This window comes from Bubalus kerabau, chromosome 21 (genome assembly GCF_029407905.1).
Source record: "Bubalus kerabau isolate K-KA32 ecotype Philippines breed swamp buffalo chromosome 21, PCC_UOA_SB_1v2, whole genome shotgun sequence".
Lineage (NCBI taxonomy): Eukaryota > Metazoa > Chordata > Mammalia > Artiodactyla > Bovidae > Bubalus > Bubalus kerabau.
The window spans coordinates 25,010,611-25,034,595 of NC_073644.1; the positions used below are offsets into that span (position 1 = coordinate 25,010,611).

At 45.5% G+C, this 23,985-nt stretch overlaps 1 protein-coding gene across 3 annotated transcripts in view; it reads right to left on the reverse strand.

The window, feature by feature from the left end:
- The window catches only part of MAPRE2 (microtubule associated protein RP/EB family member 2), a 186,612-nt gene that overhangs the window by 12,247 nt on the left and 150,380 nt on the right, over window positions 1–23,985 (reverse strand). For all 3 annotated transcript variants that reach the window (XM_055559612.1, XM_055559611.1, XM_055559609.1), the window contains one exon: window positions 5,287–5,426. In XM_055559612.1, coding sequence (XP_055415587.1) covers window positions 5,287–5,426 — 140 coding nt within the window. The remainder of the gene's footprint in view (window positions 1–5,286; window positions 5,427–23,985) is intronic.

Below are 23,985 nucleotides of genomic sequence, written 5' to 3' on the forward strand. Positions count from 1 at the left end.
GCCAGGGGGAGGAAGACCACTGAAACGTACTTCTCTCTGTTCTGTCTTCTTGAGAGTGGTGTTATGAATAGAAGGACAGTTTTAGTTTCCCTGGTGGCTCAGTGGTAAAGAATCCACCTGCCAATGCAGGAAACGTGGGTTTGATCTCTGGGTCGGGAAGATCCCCTAGAGTAGGAAATGGCTACCCACTCCGGTATTCTTGCTTGGGAAATCCCATGGACAGAGGAGGCTGGTGGCTATAGACTATGGAGTTGCAAAAGAACTAGACACGACTTAGTGACTGAGCATGCATGGTTTGGCTGATGCATTGCAGAGAGCATGGGCCCCCAGGGCGCTGGGGCTCTGGGTGCGCTCTTGGGAGCCTAGAACCAGCCCCAGGAGAAGAAGTGGGGCTGGTAGGCGCAGGCTGTACAGCCAGAGGGGCAGGTGGGATCCAAGGTTTCCAGGCGGTTCTACTTTGGGTTAGAGGGTTGGGAACTTAGGTGTGGTAGAGGTAGATGATGATGAAGAAGCATGAGATAATAAAGCTATTAAGAGAATCTGAGTTTCTAAGGAGAAAGGTCGAACGGTTCTATGAAGACCTACAAGACCTTTTAGAACTAACACCCAAAAAAGATGTCCTTTTCATTATAGGGGACTGGAATGCAAAAGTAGGAAGTCAAGAAACACCTGGAGTAACAGGCAAATTTGGCCTTGGAGTACAGAATGAAGCAGGGCAAAGGCTAACAGAGTTTTGCCAAGAGAACGCACTGGTCATAGCAAACACCCTCTTTCAACAAAACAAGAGAAGACTCTACACATGATCATCACCACATCATCAACACTGAAATCAGACTGATTATATTCTTTGCAGCCAAAGATGGAGAAGCTCTATATAGTCAGCAAAAACAAGACTGGGAGCTGACTGTGGCTCAGATCATGAATCCTTTATTGCCAAATTCAGACTTAAATTGAAGAAAGTAGGGAAAACCACTAGACCATTCAGGTATGACCTAAATCAAATCCCTTATGATTATACAGTGGAAGTGAGAAATAGATTTAGGGGCCTAGATCTGATAGATAGAGTGCCTGATGAACTATGGACTGAGGTTCGTGACACTGTACAGGAGACAGGGATCAAGACCATCCCCATGGAAAAGAAATGCAAAAAAGCAAAATGGCTGTCTGGGGAAGCCTTACAAATAGCTGTGAAAAGAAGAGAAGTGAAAAGCAAAGGTGAAAAGGAAAGATATAAGCATCTGAATGCAGAGTTCCAAAGAATAGCAAGAAGAGATAAGAAAGCCTTCCTCAGCAATCATTGCAAAGAAATAGAGGAAAACAATAGAATGAGAAAGACTAGAGATCTCTTTAAGAAAATCAGAGATACAAAGGGGACATTTCATGCAAAGATGGGCTCAATAAAGGACAGAAATGGTATGGACCTAACAGAAGCAGAAGATATTAAGAAGAGGTGGCAAGAATACACAGAAGAACTGTACAAAAAAGATCTTCACAACCCAGATAATCACGATGGTGTGATCACTGACCTAGAGCCAGACATCCTGGAATGTGAAGTCAAGTGGGCCTTAGAAAGCATCACTACGAACAAAGCTAGTGGAGGTGATGGAATTCCAGTTGAGCTATTTCAAATCCTGAAAGATGATGCTGTGAAAGTGCTGTACTCAATATGCCAGCAAACTCGGAAAACTCAGCAGTGGCCACAGGACTGGAAAAGGTCAGTTTTCATTCCAATCCCAAAGAAAGGCAATGCCAAAGAATGCTCAAACTACTGCACAATTGCACTCATCTCACATGCTAGTAAAGTAATGCTCAAAATTCTCCAAGCCAGGCTTCAGCAATATGTGAACCAAGAACTTTCTGATGTTCAAGCTGGTTTTAGAAAAGGCAGAGGAATGAGAGATCAAATTGCCAACATCTGCTGGATCATGGAAAAAGCAAGAGAGTTCCAGAAAAACATCTATTTCTGCTTTATTGACTATGCCAAAGCCTGTGACTGTGTGGCTCACAATAAACTGTGGAAAATTCTGAAAGAGATGGGAATACCAGACCACCTGACCTGCCTCTTGAGAAACCTATATGCAGGTCAGGAAGCCACAGTTAGAACTGGACATGGAACAACAGACTGGTTCCAAATAGGAAAAGGAGTACGTCAAGGCTGCATACTGTCACCCTGCTTATTTAACTTATATGCAGAGTACATCATGCAAAATGCCAGGCTAGATAAGGCACAAACTGGAATCAAGACTGCTAGGAGAAATATCAATAACCTCAGATATGCAGATGACACCACCCTTATGGCAGAAAGTGAAGAGGAACTCAAAAGCCTCTTGATGAAAGTGAAAGAGGAGAGTGAAAAAGTTGGCTTAAAGCTCAACATTCAGAAAACTGAGATCATGGCATCTGGTCCTATCACTTCATGGGAAATAGATGGGGAAACAGTGGAAACAGTGTCAGACTTTATTTTTTTGGGGCTCCAAAATCACTGCAGATGGTGACTGCAGCCATGAAATTAAAAGACGCGTACTCCTTGGAAGGAAAGTTATGACCAACCTAGATAGCATAGTCAAAAGCAGAGACATTACTTTGCCAACAAAGGTCCGTCTAGTCAAGGCTATGGTTTTTCCAGTGGTCATGTATGGGTGTGAGAGTTGGACTGTGAAGAAAGCTGAGAGCCGAAGAATTGATGCTTTTGAACCGTGGTGTTGGAGAAGATTCTTGAGAGTCCCTTGGACTGCAAGGAGATCCAACCAGTCCATTCTAAAGGAGATCAGCCCTGGGATTTCTTTGGAAGGACTGATGCTAAAGCTGAAACTCCAATAGTTTGGCTACTTCATGCGAAGAGTTGACTCATTGGAAAAGACTCTGATGCTGGGAGAGATTGGGGGCAGGAGGAGAAGGGGACGACAGAGGATGAGATGGCTGGATGGCATCACTGACTCGATGGACGTGAGTTTGAGTGAACTCTGGGAGTTGGTGATGGACAGGGAGGCCTGGCGTGCTGCGATTCATGGGGTCGCAAAGAGTTGGACACGACTGAGCAACTGAACTGAACTGAACTGAAGGAGAAAGGGGTATAAATCTAAGGTATTACAGACCCACGCCTGACCCTCTTCGGTAGAGCCTCAGGCACGTGGCCCCAGGCTAATTAGCGCTGGCCTAACCACCTCCTATTCAGGAAGAACTCATTAGGGACATGGTATAAGGGCTCACACTAAGAATCAGCAGGTAATTAGAACTTTCCACAGTTTCAAAACCAAAGTCCTACCCACCGGATGACTTAAGGTTTTACCTTTTTCATTAAAGTGTTCAGAATTGTAAGGAAACACCCTCGTTAAGCAACTGCTGGCTGTTTAACCAGGTCCTTGTTTGCAAATATACAATTATCTCAAAAACTGTTTCCAGACTCTTGCTGGCTCATCAAGAATCAGATTAATCACCAGGACTGGCCCAGTGAGTGGCTGGGAACAGCCCGAGGACCTGGAATAAAGGTTCCAGTCCCAGCGGTGGGGGTGTGCTTGTGTGCTTAATCGCTCAGTTTGTCCAACTCTTTGCGATTCCATGAAATGTAGCCCACCAGGCTTCTCTGTCCATGGGGATTTCCGGGCTAGAATACTGGAGTGGGTAGCCTATCCCTTCTCCAGGGGCTCTTCCCAACCCAGGAATCAAACTGGGGTCTCCAGCCTTGCAGGCAGATTTTTTACCAGCTGAGCAACCAGGAAAGCCCAGGGGTCAGGGTAGCTGGGATAAAAGACTCTCCTCCCAACTCAGGGCAAGGATGGGTGTTTTCTACACTGGGTCCTGAGCTCCCAGTTGTCATATTACTTTTTTGTTTTGAAGTTTGCAATTAGAGTAAGCTTTTTTTTTTTTCTTTCTTTAAATTGGAGGATATACTTTACAATAGTGTGATGATTTTTGTCCTACATCAACATGAATCAGCCACAGGCATACATGTGTCCCCACCCTCTCCCCACCATTTCCCTCCCAACTCCATCCCTCCAGACTATTAGAGAGCACTGGCTTTGGGTGCCCTCAGTGAGAGTTTGATGTACGTCATAACTTTTAAACTATGCATGCTGTGCTGTGCTAAGTAGCTTCAGTCATGTCCAGCTATTTGAAACGCTATGGACTGAAGCCTGCCAGGCTCCTCTGTCCATGGGATTGTCCAGGCAAGAATACTGGAGTGGGTTGCCATGCCCTCCTCCATGGGATCTTCCTGACCGAGGGATTGAACCAGTGTCTCTCCTGCGTTGGCAGGCAGGTTCTTTACCACTAGCGCCATCTGGAAAGCCCCTTAAGCTATGTATACACTTAGGCAAAGTTAGCTATTGTTGGTTAGGAAGCATATGTAAGCTTTCATATTGAATATTTCAAAGACAGCAGAGATAGATTACTGCAATCCCAGGGATATTAGATAAAAAAGAAAAGTCCTAATTCACTGTGGCCTTTCTGATCCCCCCGCTCCTGGGTTCAGTGCTCCTGTCTACTTTCACTCCTGTGGGAAGGGCTCGGTGTTTGGCTTTTGCTGGTGAAACAGCTGGTGGTGTCTGTCTGTGTGTCTGTCTGTAGGTTCAGCGAGGGAAGGGAAGTTCTCTGTCTTGCTGCCACTATACGATCAGCATCAAGCATAGTGTCTGTCACATCGAACAGGCTTAACCGATAGTTGCTGAAAGAAAGGAGGAAGGGAGGGAGACTAACCCTTGATGCCTGTAACACAATCTAGACTGGCTCAAAGTGGCCGTGGTCCAACCTGGAGCTCCTAACAGCACTGAGGTGTGTGTCTGTGGGGTGCGGATGGAGGGTGGTTAGCCTGCCCGCTTGCATTTACCTGAGGCCTTCTCATCTGTCCTCCTGTCTCAATGTATTTTTGTTGTTGGTAGTCGCTCAGTTGTGTCTGACTCTTTGCGACCCTATAGACTGTAGCCCGCCAGGTTCCTCTGTCCATTGGATTTCCCAAGCCAGAATACTAGAGGGGGTTGCCATTTCCTTCTCCAGGGGATCTTCCCAACCCAAGGACTGAATCCACATCCGCTGCTTGGCAGGTGGATTCTTTACCACTGAGCCACCTGGGAAGCTGTTCTTTCAATGGGCAGCTGTGAGATTGGTGACTTAACATCTTTTATTGACAACAGGCCACTGATTTTATCTGGCCCACTAGTTCCTTTCATTCTGACTCGATTGAAGCCGCTGGCTCCCTCCCCTCCCCTATCCCAGGCCCAGAGAGGTCTGCTCACCTCGCCCTCACACCCGTCACTGCTGCCACAGACTGGGCAGCGGATGCTGAGTTACCTGTTCATTAAGCTGTATGACCTGCGTTTCTAAGTCTTTATCAGATTTGGATGCTGAGCCGCTGGACGAAGCCCTTTTGGCTGATGAGGGACGAGAAGGTGTGGATCCTGGTTTAGATGCTGGACTGGATTTAGCCGCACCTGAAAGTAACCAGAATAAATTATGAGCACTGGCAACATGAGAAATGCTTTTTTGGTTGACAGCAAAACTATGATAACAAAAGGAATTTACTAAAACATATAAGAGATAACTGCTGGCCTCCCTTTCCCAGCACAGTGTGTGGATTAAGTTGCACTGGTTGTGTCTGACTCCGTGCGATCGTATGGACGGTAGCCCACCGGGCTCCTCTGTCCATGGGATTTTCCAGGCAAGAATACTGGAGTGGATTGCCACTTCTTTCTCCAGGGTATCTTCCCGACCCAGGGATGGAACCCTCGACTCTTACATCTTCTGCATTGGCAGGTGGGCTCTTTACCACTCATGCCACCTGGGAAATCCCTCCCAGCACAGAAGTAGCACAAACACACTTAGGAAGAGTGCATGTGATAAAATGAGAGTGTCCTGGACAACTTAACCCTTCTGAGCAGTTTTTCCCTCAAGTGACATGAGATTAATGCAGTTGTCCTTTCTTCCTCCAGAGAGATGAGAATAGCAGACACAAAGGGATTTTAACTTGTTTCTTTTCTTTTTTTTTTTAAGAAGGAAAGGTTCTCTGATAAGCTCCAAGCATCATCATAATTGAATTTCTAATACCGCTCTTATAACAAAGTAATCCCTTAGGAGAAATATCGATGAAAATGTCTATTTTTTCCTCTTTTAATACCCTAGTTTCAGCCATTAAAAGACTCTAGGAGCCATGACATCTCTGTAGCAATGGGCACTCTTGGTGCCTAAGTCCGGCTTCTAAATGTTATTCTGCAATAAAAGGGCTTCTTGAGATACGGCTGACTCCAGGGGTGGGCCTGGAACATCTTATGTCAAAGAGCAAGGATGTGCTCAAGAATTAAGGTCAAGGAGACAGGGGTCAGACTGAAGGGGCTCCCACCTAGCCACACTCAGACCATTTTGCTAACCAAAAAGAAAAATGGCTGTAATTGTATTACAATGCACTGAATAAACAAAAATCTAGTCCACGATGAGGGGAGTAGAGAGGAAGGATCTAAAGATCTTTACAGAACACTGACAGCTAGGAAATTGCTAAAGAAATGCTATAGAAAAAAATCACCGTTTTGTAGTACACTTAACTGATCCAGGGAAGTTTCATCAACTGACTCTAAGACATTGAGAGGTTTTTGGAGAAGCAGATAGCAACACATGTCAAGTCGTTATTCCGTAAGTTGCTTTTAATGGGAGGAAGATATGCCTTTACAACAGGGAAGCCTGGGGATTAAGACAGTAACCAAGTTATTCAGCAGCATCACTAATAATGACAGAAACTGGCAAAACTAAAAGACCACAGATGTCCGGCAAGACCTCATCTACCTGAAGTCCAGCTTAAAATAGGCTCTCCCTATCTAGAACTTGACAGACATAGAAAAGGACTTCTGTAGCCAAAACAGAAGTCACAAGGTGTAAGCAATGAAGTTTACACACTTCACGGGTTTAGAAATTCAGAGCCACTGCTGAGGCCCAGCCACGCCCTCTTCCTCTGAACAGCTCGTCTGGTGCAGGTGCTCCCGCTGGCCCAATTCTCCACCGCAGTCCCCCCATCCCCTGGCTCTTGGGGGGCAAGAACTCATCACTCTCTGCTCTGTAAGCTCTGCGCTTATTACAATACTTGGCAGAACATGTATTTGGGGAAGGAACAACTGTTTAAACAAATACAGGAACAAGTAAATAAAACCTGGTTATATGGTTTCCAACTTTACATTTTATTGGGACCAAGAGGTGAGAAAAAGGCAAGGGGTTATACAGGCAAGCTAACAGCAACAAGTTTCAACCAATCTCCTAATTACAAAGTAGCAAACAGGGAAGACTATAAAATTTCTGTCTGTCTGTCTTTGGGTGCCGGAAGTCATCAGCGAGAGGTACCAAGTCATACACACACTCAAGAGGCCTTGATGGCAACATATCTTTTAAGCCTGTTATAAAGGAGAAAAAAAAGAATTTTCTTCTAGAAATACACGGAAATGCCTAATATGCTGAAAATCAGAATGCTTAAATTAGGTATGACTGAAGAAGTTTGAGTATGCACACCTTTAGTTACCTGGAAACCTCACTTATGCACAAGACCCTCCCAAGTATAGAGAGTGGATGGCCTGCTTTGTGATTCACCAAAGCTGTGAGGAGCCTTCATCTTTGTAGAAGCCCAGATAAAACACTCCTGGACACGGCTTCCATGTCCCACTGACCAGGTTCTCTAACTCCAGGCCAAGCCAACAGGGTAAGGAGCACAGTGCAGAGAACAGCAGGGAAGGCAGGGCGAGGATGTGTGGGCCTGGCAAAGAGCCTTCTCCAAGGGCGACCACCAGCCAGTCTCGCTGGGGAAGCTGCTGTCGATAAATCAAGTCACTGCAGATATTTTCATGAGCTGTGTGTCATATTTTAATATAAAGAAGGTCTAACAGAAAGTAGCTCAAAGACTGTCCATGACCAACCCCTTTTATTACTAGATACAGACTTACTAAGTGCCTACCATGAGCCCTGTTGCTTCCTGGATGTCTCAGTGGGTGGAGAATTCACCTGCAATTCAGAAGACACAGGAGACCCGGGTTCGATCCCTGGGTCGGGAAGATCCCTGGAGGAGGAAATGGCAACCCACTCCAGTGTTCCTGCCTGGAGAATCCCATGAACAGAGGAGCCTGGCAGGCTACAGTCCATGGGGTCGCAAAGAGTCAGACCCGACTGAGCGACTGAACACGAGAGTGATAAGCCCTGCACTGGAGGTCCCTGCTCTAGAGGAGCTCATGATCGCACGGGAGTGATCATTTAAGAATGCTCACAGACAGAAAGACAAATAGTCTATGTCATTGCTGACACGTGGAATCTAAAAAGTAAAGCAAATGACTGTATAAATATATGAAAAAAAAAAACAAAAAACTGCCCAGGCATGGCCACTCTCAACATTCTCAGGAACAAGGCAGTGTTCTAGACATTACCACAGAGCGTGATTGGGCGGCATTCCCTCTGCTGAAACTCCTCCCCCTTCTCCTTTGAGTGACTGAGTCTAACATCCTTTAGGTCTCAGCTTAAATGTGGCCATGCAGGGAGGCGACAGGACCCAAACACCCTCCACACAGCACCCATCAACTGGAGCGGTATCGAGTGATTTATTTAATGACTGCTTCTCCTATTAGAGGGCTTCCTAGGTGGCGCTAGTGGTAAAGAATCCACCTGCCAATGCAGGAGATCCTTGGGATGGGACGATTCCCCTGGAATAGGAAGTGGTACCCCACTCTGGTATTCTTGCCTGGAAAATTTCATGGACAGAGTAGCCCAGTGGGCTACAGTCCATGGGGCTGCAAAGAGTCGGATATGACTCTAAGCGACTGAGCACTCCTATTAGACTTAAACTCCAACAAGGTAGGAGTTGTGTCTGCTTTGTGTTCTCAGGGCCAACCACAATGCCTGATCCAGAGGAGATACTTGATAGTTACGCTTTTGTGACTCATGACAGAACTCCTGGGAGAGGCAGGTATCCAGGGCACAGGTCCCAGGAGAAGCTCGAGGATCTGATGGCAACTTCAAAATCACCGACAGCAAGAGCCGGCACTATCTGAAGGAAACCAAACAAAACCCACCAGCCTCCCAGAGAGAGAATCTCTGACTGGGTTTCAAGGTCACCTTACATCATCACTTAGGCCCTTTAGAGATGGAATCAGGATAGCAGTTCACCTGGGTAAATTCAGTCGGTAAACAGTTAACTCTGACCTGAGTAGGGAGGAGCAAGGTGGTTTGTGCTGGGCTGTCCAAGTCTGCCTTGTTCTCGTCCATACCTCTCCTGAAGAGAACAGCCCTGCGGAAGGGGTTTCCCTAGAGGGCGACTGACCACCCCCCGCCCTCCCCCTGCCAGGCAGGCGTGCCTCAGCAGGTCAGCACCTGGGATGCGGCTGGTTGCAAGGAGCCGAGTGAGATCTATCAGACACACCTTCTTCTACTCCACCTTACCCAGTCTCATGTAAATTTTAAAAGAAAAGCATGAAAGGCATAGAAGCCGGTTGCTTGTAAAACAAGGTTGTGTGTGCTTGCGTGCTTAGTTGCTCAGTCGTGTCTGACTCTTTGCAACCCTATTAGACTGTAGCCGGCCAGGCTCCTCTGTCCATGGGATCTCCCAGCAAGAATATATTTTCAGGACATCATCAAATGCAGCTTGCAAAAAAAACCCCTGAAGTGTCTGATAAGAAGTTAAAGTAGAAGACATCAGGGTAAGCCAGAGCCCCATGGAAGACCAAGTTATCAGGGAAGAAAAACTAAAAATAAGTAGAGGGAGCAGGCTGGGAGGGAAATGGGGTCATGGGAGATGCGGGCGGCTCACGGCAGAGGCCAGAGCGGCGGCCGTCACTGGCGCTGTCCCAGTTCCAGCTTCTTCCTGAGGAAACACATCCCTTGCTGCTGACAGAGTCCAACTCGACTGTGGTTCACAGGTCTTGGCACTCAAGTGCCAGCTGTAATTCACAGACCCTATAAACTGGCACCATGCATGCAGCCTGGAGGTCTCTGAGATGAGAAAGATGAAGGCAGTGAGAGTCAGCCTTGGCATCCCCCTGCTGCTGGGCGGGGAGGGGGCAGTGGAGAAGAGGGGCTCGGTCCACGCCCCACTCGCTATACGTGCTACACGGGGGATGGGAGCAAAGCTTCTGCCTCCACAGGCAGGACAAAGCAAAGAAGGGAAAACAAATTCGAAAAACGTGAAAAGCTCAATTAAGTAATTAATACTTGAAATTTAAAATTAGAGGGGTTTTGAATTCTGATTTAAGTTGTTTGGAAAGAAACTGATAATAGAAATAAACATCTGATGGATGAGGATACACCAGTTGACTGTATATTTTCTACCTTCCAGTCAATAAAGGCAAAGACATGAAAGAACGGGAAGGACGTCGGGAAGATCTTGGTATCTTCAGAGGTTAAAAGTTTTTTTAGAAAACCACACAATTAAAGCTCATTTTCAAAAGAATGTAAACTGAGCTCTTTAAATCCGCGCAGGCTGCAATCTGATATGGACGTAACTGACCCCTCATGGCTACCACATGATCAACACACCAAGAGACACCAAAGGCTAAAATGCTAAAGTTTATAAAGATGAAAACCAAACCTTGTGTTTGCTGTGTCTAATGCTTTCATGGGTTAACTTTTTAGAATAGTAGTAGACAATATCCCGTGTTGTATCGTACTCATTAGACAGTTAAGAACAAGGTTTTTGTTTATTTTAAAGTCTTGCTACCTTCTATCATCTTCTGGGGGTGTACCCAGCTTGTGGGGTGACAGATATTCTTTTCCTGGGCTGCAATAAGGATGCTACCAGAAAACTGTACTGCTATCACTGATATTAAATTTAACACTGATACAGTACTTTTATGTAAGCTAACATTCATATTCCGTTTTTGTGAAGTGACTCAAGGATGTCCCTGATGGCATCCAATCATGGCTTGAGACACAAGGGTTCTCAAACGCTGCCTTCATGCTTCCTCAAATGCCCCCAAGTCCACTGCTGACTTTGCTTCTGTACCTTCCCATGCCTCTCTGCTCAGTGATGCTCACACGGAAAATATTTACATAATAGCTTTTAAAGAGAGTACAGCTACTTCTGCAAGAACACAGATACAGATTCTTTTTTTCTTGCAGCTATCAGACATTTCAATTTTTTTTTGATAGCAAGGCTGCATTTGATGATGTCCTGAAAATATAATGAGCTGTAGCCCCGTCTTACAAGAATCATTTTTCCCTCAAGTTTTTCTCTCTCTCCCTAACTTCCCCCTTCAAAGTAAAAAGGAGTTTCAGAAGCGGAGGAAACTAGACATAAATTCTGTACAAGTCCCTATAATTCTCTGATTTGACCCACTGGATACGGACATGATTTACAATGCTAGTCTTTGAGCAGTTGTGTCTTAATTAATGCCTTCAGGAGTTGGGGGTATAAATATGATTCTAAGACATTTTAAACCATAGTTGTAAAAAACAAAGAGTAGCCTGATTCACTGTCTTAGTGAAGCCAGAGCATTGCCGTGTCTAAATGTCAGTAATTAGTAGCTTGCTTAACGTTTACAGAAAAATGCTCCACCATTTTAGGCCCATGAAGCCCAATGAATTCATAACTAAGAAGCAAATAAAAGCACTTTATCCTTCTTTATACTTGGCTTTTATTCTCTGTGGCTGGGGCTCTGGTGGAATTTAGAAATTCTTCTCACATAATCTGCCATATTCTTTCTGCCAAAATCCTAAACAGAGGAGCTAAAAATATGACATTAATACTGTTGACAAGAACCACAGAGACAGTAAAGAAACACACAGTCACTCAGGAAGCAACCACTCTCCTGGTTGTCCCCAACTTCTTCCCTACTTTGTGAGCACCGCCCAACACACACAAACACATCCGCTTCCTTCTCACTTAATTAAAAAGCCCATGGAGGAGGGGTGGGGATGCAATGGGTGCAGGGAGTCAAAAGGTACAAGCTTCCAGTTATAAAATAAATAAGTCCCTGGGATGTAATGTACAGCATTAACTACAGTTATTAATACTACAGTTAATAATACTGTATTGCATATTTGAAAGATGAGAAGGGAATCGAACTGAAAAGTTCTCATCACAAGAGGAAAACAACTTGTAACTCTGTGCAGTGATGGCTGTTAGCTAGGCTACATTTCACAATATACACAAACATTGAGTCATTAACGCTGTACATGTGAAACTAATAAAATGTTATATGTCAAATATGCCACAATAAAAACAAACCCAAACCCCACAGAACAACTCAAACATGACCGAAGCTATCTCGAACCTACACTGATTAATCCCTTGTGCATGAACCTGACATCACTTCCTTATCACCCGTTAACTTTGGCAAACAGGTGTTATTGTTTAATGAACCTGGCTAAAATAAATAATTGGGCCACTGCTGGGGGAGATGGTATGGGGTGGGACTGATTGAAGAGAGAATTCCCACAGGAAGAGGATCTCCCAGGGGACTAAAGTGACACCAGCGCGGTCACACTGCAGAACGACAGCTCCCATGCAAGCCTGACCATCGCAAACACAAGAGCTAACACTTTCCTTCGAAAATGCCTCTACACCTCCACTTTGTATGTTCTGTAATCTGCTCGGCCTTGAGGGTGGGGAAAAAAAAAGCACCTCAGTGGCCAATGTTTTGTCCAAATGGAACCTTAATAAGGGTTCTGGGGTGCCCTGATTCACGAGATCATTGACAGGTTGGTTCTTTTACTCTCCAGTGAGTAGTTCAGAGGCCTCACTGGCTTCTGTCCCACCAGGGCATCCAGTGGCAAAACTGGGCGTTTCCTTTTGGCCACTTTGGTGTCGGCTTCTGAAAGCTGGGTGGCTCCACCTCTAAGCAGCTTGGGGCGGGGTTCCACAGAGCTGAGCTGAACCATGTCAGTCCTGCAGAAGGAAGACCTGCTAGGAACACCGTGTCCTTCCTCTTGCCCAGGGAGGTGGTGGTGAGGAGCAGGGACGGGGGCCCTACAGCCTTCGGAACAGCCCTGGCCCCACTGCCAGCTCACTGGCAGGACTTTTGCTGCCATCTGGACTTCTTTCTGTCCTACACAGTCAGTAGCAGTCCGTCCTTCCCAGAGCTGGGGAGAGTACCTGGGTTAAGCCGTGGAAAGTTCCTACCCAGGAGCCTGGCATGCAGTAAATCAGCACACCCTGTTATTATTATTACTCAGCAAATGAGGCCTGATTCAACTAATGACGAGAAAGCACACAGGCTTCCCACTTCTAGATGCCAGCAAGATAAAAACTAAACTGCTGACATGATAAGGAAATGAGACTCATTTTATCTAAAGGAAATCTTTATGAAAACGGGTTTAACCCATAACCCACCGGTGGGCTCCCAGACCTAGGTTCCCCCATTCTGTACTCTGTCTTGAGAATCAGTAGACCAGAGCCCAAGTCTCTGTGCTCCTTCTGAAATCACCCCGATTCATGCATTCCTGTCACAAATATTTACTGAACCCTGACTGCATATCTGGCAAGCTACAGGCACTTGGGATAAAACAGGGAATGAAACACAAAGATGCCGGTCTGTGTGGAATTCACGTTCTAATGGGGGGAATTCGATAACAGACAATAATGTTAATAAATTAGTAAGTGACATGATAAACCAGAAAGTAAATGCCATGGCAGAGGCAGGGCCAGGCAAGAGTAGGGAGTGCCGGGTGGGGCTGGGAGTGTGGCAGTTCTGAACAGAAACTTCAGAGAAGGCTTGAAGTTCAGGATTATCCATCGTGTAGTCCCCTCCAGTCTCAAGCCCTTGCTCAGACCCAGAGGACCTCCCCGAGTCCCTCCTGAAGGACAGGGGTCACAACCCCAGCCCCCTGGGTGGCAGCCCAGTAGGGATGCCACGAGGTGAGATCCACCCTGGGCATGCGTGGGGGTGGGGGGGCTCACCCGGGCTCAAAGCCTCCCTCCTCACCAAAGCCGAAGTGTTTAGAACAGCCCCTTGGTTCCAGCTTCCAGGATCCCTAGAAGGGACATGCCACTTGCAGGAGTCACCCTGACTTCTTCAAAGCCCCAGTGGGAAAGTGCAAGCTGAGCAAAGACCCGAGACAGGTGAAGTTAGCCTTCCAGATAGCCAGGAACAGAACATTCCAGGCAGAGGAAAGACCCAGCCTCACCTGGAACGGAGGGAGTTGGGGATGCTGTGGGAGGAGGGAGCTCGAGAAGGACTGGAGGGCGGCCGCCACTGACCTCAGAGGTTACGGGCAGGAGGCCGGCTTTTGTTCTGAGGGAGACGGGCAGCCATGGCAGGGTCCTGGGCGTGACGTGGGTCGCAGGCGGCTCTCTCCACCTGCCGGGTGGACAACAGACTAGCGGGGCTGAGGGTGCAGAGGCCAGCTGGGCGGGTACTGCGGCCACCCCTGGTGTAAGTGGTGAGTGCCCAAGATGAGTGTGGCTTTGGGAAAGCGTTCACAACGCGACAGTTTAGAAAACCCTATGATACATCCCAAAGCACCAAACATCTGGCCATTGATCTCAACTTAGGTTTTGCGTTGTTTAGTTCAGTCGCTCAGTCGTGTCCAACTCTTTGCGACCCCATGGACAGCAGCACGCCAGGCCTCCCTGTCTGTCACCAACTCCCGGAGTTTACTCAAACGCATGCCCATTGAGTCGGTGATGCCATCCAACCATCCCATCCTCTGTCATCCCCTTCTCCTCCCGCCTTCATCGTTAACAACAACTAGAAGGTCTTCTGGGATCAACAGCATCTGCTACTGGCTCCACGGGGAGGGGAGAAGGACGAGGCGGCGGTGACAAGAGCCATGAGTCAGCCGGGGTCCCTCCTGGCCCGCTGCTTGGAGCCATCCCACAGTGTGCTAACCAGCTCTGCCCTGGGAGAACATGCCAGGGGACAATGCCGACAGCCCGGCCCCAAGCCCCAGTGCCCGAGGCCTCCCCGACCAGCGGTCACCAAGAGGGGGGAGTGGCCTGACTCGGCCGGGCATGTCCAGCCAGTGTGAGCATTCACAAACCGAGTTACTTCTGCCCTGGTTACTGTCCCTGCTGGAGAGGATGTGCTTATTTTTAGCCATCATGTGATTCTCCAGTGTTTTCCAGGCTATGTTTGAGTCACTCCGGTTTCAGAGAAATTTTCAGAGCTGGGGGGTGGAAATGCAGGAACGCCTCTTCTTGAAGCGGCTTACATAGTAAAGATTCTGACTTTACATAGTTATTTGAGCATGGTATGTATTTCTTTTGATAAGCTGACTTTTCACATCCCTCACATCCTGGTAGAGAATTCAGTGTGCTTTGCAACGCATAAGGTGTCAACCAATTACTATCTTATTCTAACAAGTTCAAATTCTTGTTTTGAAATTGTTCTCAGAGCAATTTCTCTTTAGAAGTAGAGAAGCTGCCTAACCCCTGTGAAAATAACATGCACCAGCATTCCGATAATAATGAGGGGAACACTCCTTTGCTTGTTTACTGCAGCTATAAGGAACGCTGGTGGCTGAACGAGCCCAGCAACCCCAGTCAGCCCACTGAGAGTAAAGACACACGGGCGTCACCATGACAACATCAGTGTCACATGCACTCCTGGCATATAGCCATCATTTAAGCCAGAAGCTGAGAGACTAAGATGGCCATTCTGGGGAACACAACTACTTATGTTCATCCTTTATGATGTTCAGTCAGAGACCTACTGGTTCCACTGACAAGACCAAGCGTTTCAGGTTGTCTTGATGATGGTGGTTAAGTTCCCTGTGCTCCATTAACACTATCTTACTGGGACTCTCTTGCAAAGACAGAAACAGGCTGAAGCCACAGAGCTGCAGGAGCTCCGGGAGGTGAGAACCGGAGCTGAGCCCCACTCTAATCACCTACTCTCCTCCATTCCAGTTGACTCCCACTCCAGGTTAATCCTAAAGGAAATCAAGCCTGAATTTTCATCGGAAGGGCTAAAGCTGAAGCTTCATTACTTTGGCCACCTGATGTGAAGAGCCAACTCATTGGAAAAGACCCTGATGTTGGGAAAGATTGAGGGCAAGAGGAGAAGGCGGTGACAGAGGATGAGATGGTTGGATGACATCACTGACTTGATGGACATGAGTTTGAGCAAACTCCTAAGGACAGTGAAGGACAGGGAAGCCTGGCGGGCTGTGGTCCATGGGGTCGCAAAGAGTTGGACGTGAATGAACAACGAGAACAACCAGTTTTCTGCTTTCACCACCCAATGACCGAGCCAGAAACCTGTGCATCATTTATCCTTGGCTTTCCCTGTCCTTTACGTCTCATATCATATTACCATCAAGTTTTGTTGATTAAACCTCCTTAAAGTCTCTATAACCCACATGGCTGTGACTTCTGTTCAGGCCACCCTCCTTTCCTACATGGTTGGCTGTACCAGCTTCTTTGCTGTTGTACTTAAAACCTTTCAATGACTCCCCAGAATCCTCATAACAAATTGTAAACATCTGTGACTACAGAACTTCAGGCGACTGCCCCACTGTGCTCTTTACCTCCTGGAGTATCCACTCTCCCCGAGAGCATGGGTGGGACCTGTGGCTTGCTTCCAACCAACAGAATATGGGAAAGGTGATGGAATGTCACTCCCATCACATGGAATCCTATAGGATTCTCTCTCTGACTCTGTTTGCTGGCAGGCACACTAGAGACTTGCCCTCCTGGCCTTGAAGACGACGACCTCCACCGCAAGCACCCATGTTGGAGAAGCCCACGGGGTAAGGAATCGCAGGTGGCCTATGGGAACTAGGAGTAGCTGCCAGCAAGGAACTGAAGCCTCAGTCCTGCAGCCTCAGGGAAGCTGCCAACAACACAAGGGAGTTTCCCCCGGTCGAGCCTATGATTAGACCACACCCCCAGCAGATGCCTGGATTGCAGCCTGGTGAGAACCGAAGGCAGAGAACAAAACGAAGCTGTGCCTGGACTTTAGAGGCTGTGACACACTACACGAGTGTTGTTTTAGGCTGCTAAGTTGGTAGTAGTTCTGCAGCAACAGGACATGAATACTGCCTCTTCACACATGATACAAGGGCCCTGGCTCACCTCTGCAGCCAGCCTCACATCTCAATGTCTATATGGAACGACATGCACTTCACTGAATACTGCATGTTCTTTCTTTTAAAAAAATTATTATTTATTTTTGGCTGTGCTGTGTCTTTGGTACTGGCTGCCCGTGGGCTTTCTCTAGTTGCAATGAGCGTGGGCTACTCTCTAGGTGCAGTGCTCCAGCTTCTCACTGCAGTGGCTTCTCTTGCTGGGAAGCTCTAGGGTGCACAGGCTCAGTAGTTGTGGCGCAGGGGCTTTAGCTGCCCTGTAGCTTGTGGGATCTTCTTGGACCAGGGATCGAACTCACGTCCCCTGCACTAGCAGGCGGATTCTTAACCACTGAGCCAACAGGGAAGTCTGAGCATGCTCTCTTTTGACTGCAACATTCTATTCTGTTTGCAAGGCTCTTGTCCATACCCTTCACCTGGCTAACTCCTACTCATTCGCTAAGTCTTAGTCAAACCTCATGTCGTCCAAGAAGCTTTCCTAGAGTACGCTAGGTCAGCTCACGTGGTCTTCTTCCTACATATCCTCACTGCACTTACCTCACTTTAATGCTGTTGTCTATTTAGTGCCAGACTTCCTCATAGGCTGTAACTTCCTGATTCCCTGTCTATTTCCAGAACCTCTCACAGTGCCTTAAATAGCTGTTGAAAGACTGAACGAGAATTCAAGTAAAGCTTTCACAAAAGGCCAAGGAAGCCAACAAAAAGAAACTTGTTTAAGAACTATTTTCTGAGCTCCTGTGCAGCGCACTATGCCGTTTTCTGAGCTAGGGCGTCAGGGGCTCCTCAAGTGATGGAGACGATTGGTGAAGACGTCCAAACAGCCACGTGCTGGCGTAAATGCTGCATTCTCCTTGATCCACAGGGACACTGGAGTGATTCAGTTTAAATCAATTCAACAAATACTACGTGAGAACCTTCTGTGTGTCAAGCAACGTGGAAACAATGAATGAACAAGACAGAACTGGTTGACAGTTTGGTTCACCCAATTCCAGGGGGATCGAGAGAATTCTTCAGGTCAAAACTGTCTTCAGTTTCCACCCAACATACCAAAGGACAAAGAAAGGCACCAGTGATGAAGAAAAATAGGCTCATTGGTGACTCGTGATAGTCTGCTCATGGAAACAAATAAATGCTAAGTCACTGCCTTTTGAGGTTTGACAAGCTTTCCTGTGAGGCTAAGAAGCAAAGCACCAAGTTATTATACCTGAGGAGAGAAAAGGGATGATCCATCACAGAAACACGTGGGTCTGAGTTCCAGAACTGATGAATATTTCAACATGTACAGGGAGCAGCTGTGTAAGAATGACCCAATGCTGGTGATTAAAGGACCCAGTACTGTTTAAAATGGGGCCAGGACAGATCCCCCTGGTGGTCCAGTGGTTAAGACTTTGTGCCTCCACTGCAGGGGGCATGGGTTTGATTCCTGGTCGGGGAACTAAGATCCCACATGCTGTGTTGCACAGCCGAAAACAGGAAAGAGCCAGGATGATCTGCTTTCCGGATGAAGACAGGGCAACAATGGAGGCCCTCACCTCCTCCTGCCAAGTCCCATGTAAGGGCACAGAGTGTGGTGTGCTGAAATTCGTGCCGGTTTTGTCCAAGGGGCTTACCCTTCACTTTGAAATGACCCAGATCATCTAGTCAGAGAATGATCTGAATTGAAGGATTAAGAAATCAGAGATTAGTATTCCCATGAACCTAGGGCTCGATTTTCTGGACTTTATACACATTTCTGCTTTGGAGTTGATAGGAGGCCTGGAACAAGTAGCTGAATGTTTGTTTCCTGCATTTACAAACATATATAAAATATAGTGACTCTCACCTCAGAGCTTATTCCAAGGATAAATGCAAATGTTTTTGAACTTCTAAAAATTATAGCTGTTTAAAAACATAAACGCCATTCAAATAGAACGGCACGTGCTCTGTTTCAAGCCTTTACAACACTGGAGGGCCTTTTATTTCCTTCACTAACTATGCAATTTCAATTTGGTTTGTGAAATTTTACTGCAGTTCAGTTCGTGTGGGAAGAAGAGAAGAACATAAGACAAGACCATATCCATGATATTTGAGTGCGCATGTGCTAGGTCACTTCAGTCATGTCCAACTCTTTGTGATCCCATGGACCACAGCCTGCCAAGCTCCTCTATCCATGGGATTCTCCAGGCAAGAATATTGGATTGGGTTGCCATGCCCTCCTCCAGGGGATCTTCCTGACCCAGGGATCGAACTCGCATGTCTTATGTCTCCTACATTGTCAGGTGGGTTCTTTACCACTAGCGCCACCTGGGAAGCCACTAAGAATATTGGAGTGGGTAGCCATTCCCTTCTCCAGGGGATCTTCCCAACCCAAGGACTGAACGCGGGTCTCCTACACTGCAGGCAGATTCTTTACCATCTAAGCCATCAGAGAAGGATATTTGAGAGGCAATATAACAACACAGTAGTTAAAAGAGCACTAGACTCTGGAACCACAGGGCTCCCAGTTTCCAGTGTGTGACTCTGACAAGTTATTGAACATCTCTGTGCCTCCGTTTCTTTGACTCTAAAATAGGGGTGGGATGGGGACTGTCTACCATTTAGGACTGCTGTGAAGTTCAACTGAGCTCAAACAGGTTAAGTGTTTAGAACAATAGCCGGCATTCAGTATGTATTCAGTACTTACTCCCTCTATATCTGATGCGAAGAGCCAATTCATTGGAAAACACTGATGCGGGGAAAGACTGAAGGCAAGAGGAGGAGGGGGAGGCAGAGGGTGAGATGGTTAGATATCGAGTCTGACTCAATGGATCTCAATTTGAGCAAACTCCGAGAGATAGAGAAGGACAGGGAAGCCTGGTGCGCTGCAGTCCATGGGGTCACAGAGTCAGACTTAGTGACCGAACAACAATAGAATTTTACACGTTTTCCCTTTCCTTAACTTCCATTAAAAATGCATAGTAAATTTCAAAAACCCCAACCTGTGACACACTTTGATTCTAAGAAGCCAAAATAATTAAAACTTATAAACTGAATTAGTAGGTCAAAGGTGTCAAAGGTGCTGTCAAAGGTGCTGTCTCCTGAAACAAACACATTAGGATAGAAATGGAAGACGCACGTCTCTTCCCAGGAAGAAGTCCCGGCCTCTTCCACAGACACTGCCAGAAGAGTCCCCTCTGAGGCTCCTCAATTCTTCACAACTCTTTGTTTCCCTTTGTGCCCAATATTCCAAACTCACAGATATTCAGTATCCTGCAAGGCAGAGTGCTGCTCGTATTTTACGCTGTGGTTTTATGATCGTTACAGATAGAGGAACACAGTTTTAACTATACTTTGAGGAGAAAAGTATCCTGACATCTAGCTTATATATTTCACATATGACAGATGTGTAACTGGAGGAGCAAAGCCACCATTACCCCCACTCTCCTTCCAAGGAGTAGGGAATGTCCTTTAAGAATCTAAGTTATTGGACCACTATAATCCACCCCCCCCCCCATTTTCTCCAGGCCTAAATGTAGGTAAAGGAACAGCCATTGGTGTGCATCTTAGGGGATGATTCCTCAATACAAACAGGCCAAGGGTGTGCCACGCTGATGGAGGGCAGGGATTGAGTGAAAGATACATTGTTCATATAATAAGGAGAAGTGCTAAAGTGAAGTGAAGTCGGTTCAGTCGTGTCCAACTCTCAGTGACCCCATGGACTGCAACCCACCAGGCTCTGCCGTCCCTGGGATTCTCCAGGCAAGAATACTGGAGTGGGTTGCCATTTCCTTCTCCAATGCATGAAAGTGAAAGGTGAAAGAGAAGTTGCTCAGTCGTGTCCGACCCTTAGCGACCCCATGGACTCCAGCCTACCAGGCTCCTCTGTCCATGGGATTTTCCAGGCAAGAGTACTGGAGTGGGGTGCCATTGAACACCCATTTAAAAAGGAGTCTTGTTAATTATGAGACTGGTAAGAAAAATGTATTTCTTCCTTGTTATGAGTTGATATTGCATGATTTTTTAACATTAACATTTGATCCTTGAAGTAGGTATGTGGATAACAGAGTATGTGGTTAGTGACTGGGGACTGCGGGACAGCAGCACCAGGCAGATGCACACGGGGAAGTTGTAAGAATAAACAGGCATGACTCCTTTTGAGGGAGAGACTATGAAGGGACAAGAAAGGTGACGCTGCCTGTGCTCATCCTACTGGGGTTCTCAGGAGTAAATGTCATTATGGGCTGTTTTAGTCTAAAGAGAAGATATGAAAAACATGCATTTCTTGGAGTGAATGATGACTTTGGGGTTGAGACCAACATTTGTATTTAGAGTGGAGTTTCTCAAAAGGTAAACGAAGCCTTACATCGTGGCAATAATAAGGACAAAGGTCTGGTATAAAGGTACAGCCCTAAGGTCAAGGTTAGAACTCCTGAGTGGAATTTAGCTTCTTGAGTACTTTTTACTTGGACTCTTGAACTAAAGCCTGTTAAATAAGAAACATCAACACTCACCAGAGCAATAAAACAAAATGCAGAGTCTCCATGACATAACATCACAACATCTAGGATACGATCCAAAATTACTCAGCATATGAAGAGTCAAGAAATGGTGGATATAGCAGACAAGAACTTTAAAGCAGCTATCATGACCATTCCCGTCAAGTAAAGTATGCTTATAATAAATGAAAGATAGGCACTCTCAACAGGGAAATAAAAAAAAATTAACACTGAAAGAAATAGTTGAAATATAAAAAATGCTCAGCAGTAAATGGAGATGACAGAGAAAGAAGAGGGTCAACCTGAAGATACATTAATAGAAACCATCTAAAGAATAGAGAGAATACTGGGAAAAAATGAACAGAGCCTCAGGGAGCTGAGGGATAATATCTAAAGCTCTAATATATGGAAAAATGAAGCTCCAGAAATATAGGTTACAGAGAATGAAGCTGAAAAAATACTCAAAAAAAAAATGCTGAAAATCTCCCCAATATGGTAAAAGACATTTGCTTAGAGACTTAAAAAGTTTTATGAACTCCAAAATAAGATAGATTCAAAAGAGAACTTTGAGTAAATCAGGCACATCACAGTCACACTACTGAAACCCACAGAGAAAGAAATCTTAACTGCATCCAGAGAAAACAGCCTATCCACTGCAAGGGAAGCTGATTAGTGTGAGCACGCATTTCTGGCCACAGAAAGTGGAAAGACTTCTTTAATGGGAGAGCATGCGCAGTCACTGCAGTTGTGTCCGACTCTTTGCGACCCAATAAACCAAAGCCCTCCAGGCTCCTCTGTCCATGGGATTCTCCAGGCAAGACTACCGGAGTGGGTTGCCATTGGTGCTCCAGGGGGTCTTCCCCACCCAGGGACTGAACCCACATTTCCTGCATTGCAGGCAGATTCCTACTGAGCCACCGGGGAAGCCCTAATGGGAGAGAGGGAAGAATACAAGAGCCGTCTGAATTCTTTATCTAGGGAATATCCTTCAAGAATGAGGGTGAAATAAAGGCATTCACAGAAAAAGGAAACTAAAAGAATCTGCTGTCATTGCACCTGCTTTACAAGAGATAACTTCTTTTTCTCTTTTAAAGTTATTGGGTCTGAAGAGAAATGAAATTAGTAAGGAACTCAGATGCTCAGGAATGAATGAAGAACACTGGAAATAGTAAAAATATGAAAAATAAATTTTTCTCTTAATGTCTTTAAAATTCACATGACTATTTAAAGCAGCACTGCCTAATAGGAATATAATAGGAGCCATGTAAATAAACTGCTTCTAGTAGTCACATTAAAAAAATCTTGAAATTAATTTTTTATACATGCCAAATATATACAATATATGCAAATTATCATTTCTACATGTAATAAATATAAAAATTATTAAGCTAGTTTTATATTTTTCCCATATCAAGTCTTCTAAATTCAGCATGCATTTTATACATACAGCACATTTCAATGCGGAGTAAGCACACTGCAAGTGCTCAAAAGCCACCATGTAATATAGCACTGATTTAAAACAAAAGTTATAACATTGTCTTGTGGCATTTATAATGTATATATGTTTATAGTATAATACGTATGATAGGCAAAGCAAAGAACACTGGAGGGAAGGGTTGTCAGGGTTCCATTTTACATGAAATGGTATAAAGTACACTGTGAAAAGGCAAGAATATAATATATATGGTAATCCTTAAAGCAACTACTGAAAAAAATTAATGCAAAGAGATGCTGTTAAAAAGGCAATAGATAAAATAAGATGAAATACTAAAAAAATTTTTTTTTACTTCAGAAGACAACAGGGAAAGAGAAATATAAAAAAACAGAGGGGACAAGCAGAAAACAAATGATAATATGGTAGCTCTAACTCTAGCCAAATCAATAAGTAAATTAACAATGAACTGGACACTCAAATGTCCACAGAGTACCAGAATGAATAGAAAATGCAAGACCCAATTACATGCTGTTTATAAGAAACATACTTTAAATATCAAGCCAAAGATAGGTGGAAATTTCCCTGTATGGAGAAAGATACACCATGCAAACAGTAAGCATAAGAAAGTTGGAGTGGCTACATTAATATCAGATAAAATAGACTTTAAGACAGAGATACCTTTTACCAAAGATAAAGAGGGGCACCTCATAAAATAGAAAGGTCAATTCATCAGGATGACTCAACAATCAGAAATTTCTATGAACCTAACCACAGAGCCCTAAACATAGGAAACAAAAATTACTAGAATTAAAGAGCTGCTGCTGTTTAGTAGCTAAGTTATGTCTGACTGTGAACCTATGGGCTATAGCCTCCAGGCTCCTCTGTCTATGGGATTTCCCAGGCAAGAACACTGGAGTAGCTTTCCATTTCCTCTTTCAGGGGATCTTCCAATCCAGAGATTGAACCTGCGTCTCCTGCGTTGGTAACTGAATTCTTTACCACTGACCCACCTGGGAAGCCCAGAATTAAAAGGACACATCAATAATTCCATAATTAATGTTAATGCTCTCTGCAGCAACTGTTAGAACTTGATAACTACTAAAAAGAAAAAGCAGTAAAAAC